Source organism: Electrona antarctica (assembly GCF_951216825.1).
Source record: "Electrona antarctica genome assembly, chromosome: 10".
Lineage (NCBI taxonomy): Eukaryota > Metazoa > Chordata > Actinopteri > Myctophiformes > Myctophidae > Electrona > Electrona antarctica.
The window spans coordinates 10466526-10475434 of NC_136791.1; the positions used below are offsets into that span (position 1 = coordinate 10466526).

At 41.5% G+C, this 8909-nt stretch overlaps 1 protein-coding gene across 2 annotated transcripts; it reads right to left on the minus strand.

The window, feature by feature from the left end:
• Positions 1-1207: 1207 nt before the first annotated feature.
• On the minus strand, positions 1208-8861 carry LOC306931618 (uncharacterized protein). Of its 2 annotated transcripts, none has more exons than XM_079513078.1 (9): positions 8436-8861; positions 6026-6144; positions 5111-5756; positions 4763-4915; positions 3859-4435; positions 3464-3537; positions 3253-3352; positions 3034-3155; positions 1208-2740 (listed from the first exon to the last, which is right to left on the minus strand). In XM_079513078.1, exons 1-9 carry the CDS (start codon positions 8661-8663, stop codon positions 2174-2176), a joined length of 2586 nt encoding a protein of 861 aa, XP_079369204.1. In that variant the 5' UTR covers positions 8664-8861; the 3' UTR covers positions 1208-2173. The 2 variants fall into 2 exon arrangements, with proteins under 2 accessions (XP_079369204.1, XP_079369203.1); XM_079513077.1 differs by having other exon boundaries at positions 1208-2746; positions 8436-8859.
• Between the last annotated feature and the right edge of the window lie 48 nt (positions 8862-8909).

Sequence of the window (8909 nt, forward strand, 5' to 3'; positions counted from 1 at the left end):
AACAGTGACATCATCGATGGGAAATCCAAGCCAATAGAAAATGCAGGCTTTCTATTCCTAAAGTTAGCATTCTATAATGGAAGATATTATTAAAAATCTAAGAAAAAAATACCATTTTATCATGAGCATTAGTGAGGAGCAATTCTATGAAGATAGATTGAAGAGCGATTTGCTCCCAACTAAAGTTTAAAAAAGTGAAATTTACATTTTCCATTGCATTAAATTGCATGAATTGTGAATAAAGCTTGTTTTTGATTTCCTTATCTTTTAATCATTATTCAGAATCAGCAATGATCCACCTATAGTCTAGATTATCTCAATGCAATTGTGACCACTAACCTGTTCTACAATTAGGCACAATGCAGCACATTAGCCTATATAATAATGTTTTATTTCTTATGTAGTGTAAACCAGAGGTTCCCAACCACTGATACGTTTACCGGTGCCGGTACACTTGTAATAGCAAGGTTGCGAACCCCTGATGTAAAACGTAGGCCACTTTTATGAGTTGGCTGCCTCCTAAAGGATACAAATCATGTTAAGGACTAGGCGTTTACAGAGCACTTAAACACGATTCTCAGCGCTGGGGAAGAGGAGCACTCCAGCACACCTTTTACCATAGAAAATGCATGGCAGAAAGGCAGTGGTAGCCTGGCCCAGCCAGCGTGCTTTGGTCTAGAGGGGCGCGTGGCGAATGGAGCTTGGCAGCTTGCACTGGATAATATTGGTTAACCGATCTGAGCACCCGCCCCTGACCCCCTCCCTGGTAGAAAACAGCAGCGAAAACTGACGTCACCATATTTTGAGCGACGCCCCTCTGCACTGTAGTTCACTCCCACTGTAGTTCACTCCCAAATGTGTCTCGTTCCCCCAGGCTTTAACTTTTTGAGCCGAATGCGAACAAAAATAAAAGCCTGGGTACTGAGGCTAAGGCAGTTGCACCTAAAAGAAAACGCGTCTGCGCCTTACTCCTGCAGCACTAACCGACATTGATGTTGAGTGATGCTGGTGGCAACATCAGTGCAAATGGATGAAAAGCTTGGCAAGAAACCGTGATCGTCAGCATTATCACCGATCTGCAGCCGATCTGTGTGGGGAAAATGATGATCGTTTGTCAACTGGATACGCAATGCTGAGACAAAGAAATAACCCCAAGAATTGATTGGCTTTGTGAATACAGCAAATTAATATTAATTTAGTTCCACTTTGTTTAACATGTATGTGTTAGTTTTTATTCATTATTAAGGTTGAAAATGGAAGCTGGGGAAATGACAATGCAATTGAACTGTAAAAATGCACTGTAACTACACTGCTGGTCAGAGTGAAATACAATGTTGACATTAGGGCCAAAAAGGAGCATAATATACATAACAAAGCAACATTAGAAAGCAGAAAGGGTAAACAATAGTGATAAAACTTAAAAAAATAAACCGTAAATTTAGGGTATGGGGCGCATACTCAAGACTTGCAGGATTATTGTAAGATACCTAATCGAGAGATAAAGCTACAATCCATGTTTTGTCTGTCGTCTCACTCTCATGATAGACAGGTAATAGCAATGTTGTCCAAACTACAATAAAGATGGCAGCACATCTAGTGTCCAACATGGTGTGCCTTCTGCTTCAAGTAAACTTGGCAAACTGTAGGTGTCCTACATGTAAAATATACGAGCAGCGTTCCGATACAGATTGGATAAAAATGCTCTATTCATATTAAAAAATATTTAGTTCCGGATTGTAGCTTTAAAGGTCATGGACGACTTCAGGCACTCATTTAACAAAATGAGCCTACACATACCATCAATACAAGCACAAGGGTGTCCCCATTTTGCTTATCTGGCTTCAAAGTAAATAGAAAAGATCAAATAAAGGAGAACAGGTCCAAGTTCGTCATGTTGAGAAATGTCAGCTCAGCTGCCTCCATCGCCAGTCGCATAACAGAGGACAAGTCAAACATGGAGATGGGGGCGGGATGCACTTCAACTGACCATAATTATGCACCTTGTGATTCAGAAGGATCAGAGTCCGAAACCAACTCTCATCATGTCTCGCATGTCTCCCCTCTCACGGTCCATGATTTCCAGTCTCTCTATACTCTACTAACTAAAGAATAGAAAATCCCCCCCTCCCCAAAAGAAATAACATGGAGATGGGGTCAATGCTTTGTGTAAGATTTAGTTCTTCTTGTGACTGTCCTTCTTCTTCTTCTTATCCTTTTTCTTTTCCTTCTTCTTCTTCTTCTTCTTGGGCGACTTTCCTGATGATTTTCCTTTCTCGTCTTCGCTACTATCACTACTGTCATCAGACTCTAGTGTATTACTCTCTTTCGTGGAGGATTTTCCCTTGCCGTCTGTGTCTTCTTGTTTGGTTCGGCTGTGCTTTCCATAAACTTGCGCTTTGTCGATCTCTTCCTTTATGCCAGACCTCGGAGGTGATTGTCCACGGGACACAGTTATCAGCAATCTCTCTTTCATCATTCCCTCCCTCACGGCAATCTTTTCTCGCTCGTGTCTGTGGCCTCTGGGGTCACTGTCTTGTTTGTGTTTGAGGTCAGAGCCTCTGTGATCTCTCTCATCCCTCTGGTTTCCATGGTAATCTCGACGATCCCTGTGGTCTACTGTATCTCTGTGGTAACTGGAATCTCTGGAGTCTCTCCTGTCGGAATGGTGGGGGTGTCTGCTACCGCTGCTACTGTGAGGGAGTGAGTGTCCTTTGTCTTCAACCATCTTCTTGTCTGTATGCTGCTTCTGAAGAGATAACAGCATGAACAAGTATGTATATACTCGTGTATGCATGTTGTAGCATAATGTATTAGCCAGTGCCACATCAAACATGAATAAATGATCAAAACTAAAAAAAAAGTCTGTAACAAATCTAAAAGCAACCAGAGGTAAGAGTGCATCAATGACTTAAGCCTAATTTGTCACTTGTGTTGACTGAATATTGATTGACTACATTAATGCACACAATGGTAACAATCGGTTTCATTTTAAAGAAGTCGCAAGTAATTGTGTTGCACAGATGGGTTACTCACAACAACGCTAGAGTCTTTATGGGAGTGAGCCGATGCATGGCTTTCAGCTGTACTCAGATCTCCAATGAACTCCTCACATTTCTGGCAGTAAAACCCAATGACTGGAAGCATGAAATCTGTTCCTGCAAATGCACAGGAGAGGGATCTGTGATACAGAAAGAAAATATATTTCCAATAGGTTTTAGAGGGAACTGAGCGCCATGGAGGAAAACACCATACCATTATCTTTTAGGAGTCCTTCCAGGTCTTTCAACAGGGTCTCTATCTTCTTCATTCTGGCTTGTTTCTCTCTTTTTAAACGTTCCTCATCAGCAGGATCCTGGAGGATTCAAACGGAAGACATTAGAAATGCTCAGTTCTCTCTACTTTTGAACAATTATTTAGAGAAACGAGGTAAATGTTAACATGATTAAATATTGCCAAATGTTACCCTCTGTTTGACAATAGTTTTTGGAGAGTCGCTTCTGCCATGAGGGTCACCTTTCGCCCGCTTCTCCTTTGTTGCTGAAGAAAAAAAGACAGATCAGACCACATACCACAATCCTATGTGAAGAATCCAACCAGAGAAAAAATATATTGCATCAAAAGTGGCTGCCTTCGAACAATGGTGTAAACATCTTGGATCAGCTCTCACATTAGCATAAGCGTATCCTTGATGATTGGGAGAGAAACAAAAACAGGGACAAAATCAGCTTCCACAATTGCTTATATTTCTGCACAGCAAGGCCAGTCAGCAGTCAGGACATAATAAGGAGCAGTTTAGACATTCAGTTTACACATTCAGCTCTTGAAACAGCTACACCTGTTTCAAGTCATGAGCCTCACCTTTTATCAAACATTGCAGAGACTCAAGTGCATGCCGTACACCTGTGTGCCCCATTGCTGCTGTGGCAAATCCCAATCCTGCCGGTACTGTCCCACAACCAGTAGGTTGCGGAGGGGGGGTAAGCGCCTCCTTCTTCTGGTCTTGTTGTATCTTTGTCATCATTGTGCCGATGTCTGCTATGCCCATATTCAGACCAAAGTTCTTTAGCAAGCCCTGGATCTTCTCATACTCCTGGTCATCGGGGCTACAGGGCGGCAACTCTTGCTTGAGTCTATGGTCTGTTTTGGTGGTGTTTTGGCTAGGTGAAGCACTGCCACCGAGCTGCTTCACATCTATTAGATCCCCAAGACTATTGAACATGGGATTGCTAAGAGCATATGTCTGGCTAGGAGCAGGGGAACACTCAACCTGGTTATGCTGGGGGGCGGAGCGCTGCCGAGATTGAGAAACTGATGCATAAGGTGCAGGAGTGTGAGTGTACGGTCGTTTCCCTCCGTCTTCACGCCCATAGAGGAACTCTTCGTCATCAAGGTCATCCTCTTTTTGGACAGCTGCAGAGACTTCTTGATTACTTGCCTGGATATAGGATATTATGTTTTATATATATATATATATATAATAGAATTGTAGAATAAGTATATTTTCATAGAGTAGTATAATTTGAAGCACAGCAAGTAATTATTTAATTACAGATAAAGGGGTGGGAGTTTAAAAATTCTACTTCATCTCACTCTCACTGAGATTACATTCTGTACTTTTTCTCATTCATTTGTTTTACTATATTTAATATGGAATTAAATTTAAGTGATTTTTTTTGTGATTTCAAAGAAAGTGCAAAACATTGTTTAGTTAACATTTTCAAAATAAACCTGACAAAAAAATTAAAAGAAAAAAATAACTTGCCTGGAGCCAAGAAAAGTCTATGCCCACTCTCTCGTGGGGGAGGAGCATACTGTCATTTTCCATTGGTCTAGCATTTGTCGAAGTGTTGTTCAAGCACTCAGACTCTTGACTGGAAACACTCTCCACCTTGATGTCCTTCTTTTGATTTGTGGCCTGTGAAATAGAGGTGAACTTAGGAAACACTTTTCACTAGCTAGATTTTGATAAAAAATACAATTGAGTGTTACTACTAATTAACTTTTTCCTTTCTAACGAACTCACTGATTGTTGATGTCTTGTAGATAATATTCTACAATTCCATGGTGATGTTCCAAGATACATTCAATGAAAAACAGAGATAAGTGTTACCTTTATAGTGCGGATAGCATCCTTGAGGGCAGGCAGTCCCATCTCCAGATCGTTGCTGTTTATTACGCGTTGCAGGCCCTGTAATAGACTGGATGCATTACTATTACTAACGTTGCAGCCACTGGAGTAGGAGTTATGGCTCTGGTGGTTTCCGTTCCGGTGCTCCTTGGCACTGCTCTTTTCATGACTATGACTGCGACTTCTACTCCTGGCCCGGCTCTTGGCCCTGGCTCGGCTCTTGCTCCGTTCCTGTTTTTTGGTTGGACTCCTACTGCGACCCCTACTTTTACTTCTTGCGCGACTCTTTCCCCGACTGCGGCTCGGAGCACGACTTTTACTTCTTGGCCTGCTCTTAGCTCGGCTTCGACTGGTACTCCGCCCTTTGCTTCTGCCCCGGCTTCTGCTGCGCACCCGGCTCTTACTACGAGCGCGGCTTTTTGCGCGGCAGCTTCTGCCACGGCTTCTGCTTCGGCTTTTGCTCTTGATTATATGCTTCTGGAACTCGGGGTCAGTTGAAACTGCTGCCTTCAATGCATTTGCTGATTTTAAAGCGTCAGCTAGGTTGTATGCCATATTCCCTTTCAGATAGTCTGGGAATGGTTGGTTAGTTGCAAGACATCTGAGGAATTCTTCACCAGCCCTCTCACTGTAAACAGAATATACAGCTTTCAAAATATTGTGTGCCATTAGCAAATCAAAAATGATTAATAATTCATCTGGGTTCACCAACCTGGCCCCATGACAAATCAACAGCATTTTAATCACTTTTAGCACACACATTTTACTTGCTTAGAACGTTAGCATCCATAATAAACAAATGTCAGCTGAACCTTGTTTCCAGAGGACTCGTCCAGTACAAATCAAATATCTGGAAGTCAGTGTCAACAGTGTTCCACTACCAGCACACATACACACCTGTTATCCTTCTGATGTGGTTCCAGTGTTCCAGTGTGATTCCACTGTGGAATCTGTTGGCTGCCCAAGGTCATCCCTGTATTATGGCCTATGGAGAAGCTGCTACAGTGGGGTTGAGTCTGGAGTAGGAGTATTCAGCATTCATGTTACAATGATTTACACAATTGCATTGGACAATTTTAAATGTTTGTGATACAGCTGGAACCTACCGTATGTTTACCGTAGGGGAATATCATTGATAATAGACCTCCTCAATACCATGATGTTATAAACTTGTTTCTCTGCCAAGAACTTTTCTCTATGGTGGCGTGATTAATCAGGTAAGATGAGAAAAACTCATTTTTTGCATAGTTGACGTTCAATTCAATCAGCTATTCCACTAAAATCTGTTATTGAGTGAATAAACAACACACTTGAATTAAAAACTATTTAATTTGTTAATAATCAGACTAGTATAATGACTTCTACAGAAGAATTAATTGAACCCAGAGAGAGATGCATTACCGCCGACCCATAGGTTGAGAAGAGAACCACTGAAATATATATTCTTGGACCACTGTTCTAAACGTAAAAACAGTGGTTCAAAAACTAATATTTTATGGGGGTCCACTTCTTGACATGAACATTTTTGAGAACCACTGGTTTAGATTAAGGTCATAACAAATGCGATTTGTATGTGGCACTGGCTTGTGTTTGTTTTTCTTTCATCTTCACCTTTTCTTGTCAGCAAGACTTGTGCCATCAGTTATAAGATGAAAAGACAATCAATTGAATTCCAGTCATCATCCTAGCCTCACTTTAGACGTGCATGATTTCACCTTCAATCTAAACTAACTATGCACGTAAGGATGGAACATTAAAATTAATAATCAGAATATATCAGAACCGCAAAATATTGTGAGTTATACTCAGGGGCAGGGCTGCCAACATTGCACTGTGAGAATCATGCACTGCCCGGGGTCTGGGGGACCCTGAACTTTGCCTCTTAGGAAACTAAACTGCAATCAGTGCAAATCTAGGAAGACACAAAATCACATTTATAGAGGTTGCACTCGGGGTTGCTAGAAAATGTATTGCAATAACATGGAAGTCTGACTCCCCCCCCCACCTATCGCACAGTTGTGTTCCTCTTGAGAAGATTACTTATATTTTGAGAAATTCAAAAGGGTTTGAAACATTTTTGAAGATTTGGCAACCTTATTTGAATTATATGGAAAATGTGTCCTTACCTGTATCAGAAATGTTATAGGTTAGTTATTTTCAGCTATCTCAGTCTGGATCGATTGCTTCCAGAAACAATTTTCTCTGTACAGTAGATTTGTCTCTTCTTGTTTTGTTTTTTCTACGTTTTGTATATTATTATTATTGTTATTATGCTTTAACTGTGCTGTCTTCTATGTATGTGGGTTTGTATGTGGGGAGGGGGGAGGGCTGTGGACGGGTGGTCTGTGTATTTTGTGAAAAATTGAAAATAAAAACAAAATATTAAAAAAAAGAAAGTGGGGGTCTGGGGCAGTGCTAGCCCTGGTCCAGTGCTTTGATTGATTGATTGATTGAAGAATTTATTAACAGTTTGCAGAATTACAGTACATTTCAAGCACAAACTCAATACAAAGGCTGTTAACTGTGAGTGGACGACCCAATTAAGCATTACACTTGTTTCCAACAGGGTCCACCATGTTCAAATCATCAAAACATTTAGAGACGTACAAATAGACACTTCTATAGACAGAACAGGAATTCATCAAAAAGGAGGTAAAAAGGGAAAAGAAATATATACAGTGAGGGGAAAAAAGGGGGGGGCGGGGGGGGGGGGGGGTCTCTCTAAGCACTGGACCAGGGCTAGGTCAGTGCATGCAATCATACAGAGATGTTCACTTAAAGTTCAAGTGAACATCTCTGTATGATTGCAGACTTGTTAAAGTCTTAAACAATGAATAGTTGTTAAAGATGGGTCTTACATATTGCTTCAGTCATAAAATAAATTTATGTAGGCCTACGTATCGCGTTTTAATGGCTGAAATTGTAGCCATAGATTTCCTATGCTAGTAAAGCAAGCTTGCATGATAAAATAGATGTAGATGTAAGTTCCTGTGTTCTGGTTAATTCTGGGACTTTGATACCAAATCCAGGAGAAATGAGAATGCATGGGTCCTGCAGGAGTTGTGGTCGAAATTCAGGACAAACCTGAAGGAAGCAGGGGTGTTGGCAGCCCTGGTTATACTATGACAAAATACTGTCACAAACATAGGTCACAGACAGTAGTGTAAGAAAAAAATAACTAGTTGCTTGCTATGCTTCATTCATGTATACAATAAATAACGCTAGCTATGTTGTGCTAGCACGTGATGCTAGCTAGAGTTAAATTATTCTACAGCAACGTTCATCGTCATGGACAAATAATACATACATTATGCCTGTTGTGAAGATAATTACTGTCCGGCCCAGGGGAAGGGGGCAAAACAGGTGCACACGGTCGGGGGTTCAGATGTCCGAGAGGCGGCATGTTTGGTGGCGGACCTAGACCGAAAGGCCCTCCGTAGTAGGGGTGAGCTCCCCGGGCTGGAGGTGGCTGGCCGGACGGTGCAGGGCCCCGTGGAGGTGGAAGTACTCCGGGGTTTGGAAAGCCACGGTACATTTTATCCGTCAAATGAGCATTCCTAACTTAAACAAATGAAATTAAATATAAGACTACTTTACGATACAATTCAATGACACATCCTCCTTCCCGATAGCACTACAGGGCCAATTGTAGTGTTGTGGTCCTGGATCGGATTCGGAAGCAACGTCATACACACACAGCTTCAGATTTAATTCAAAATAAGAGCTCACAAACCAAATGCCAGTGTCCTCCTACTGCAGTGGTTCTCAATTTTCTCAAACC

Coding starts and splice junctions, on each gene's coding strand:
- LOC306931618 (XM_079513077.1), bottom strand. CDS start 8,663: ATGTACCGTGGCTTTCCAAACCCCGGAGTACTTCCACCTCCACGGGGC. Junction 5,757..6,025: donor CCACATCAGAAGGATAACAG/GTGTGTATGTGT, acceptor TTCTGTTTACAG/TGAGAGGGCTGGTGAAGAAT. Junction 2,747..3,033: donor ATAAAGACTCTAGCGTTGTT/GTGAGTAACCCA, acceptor TTATCTCTTCAG/AAGCAGCATACAGACAAGAA.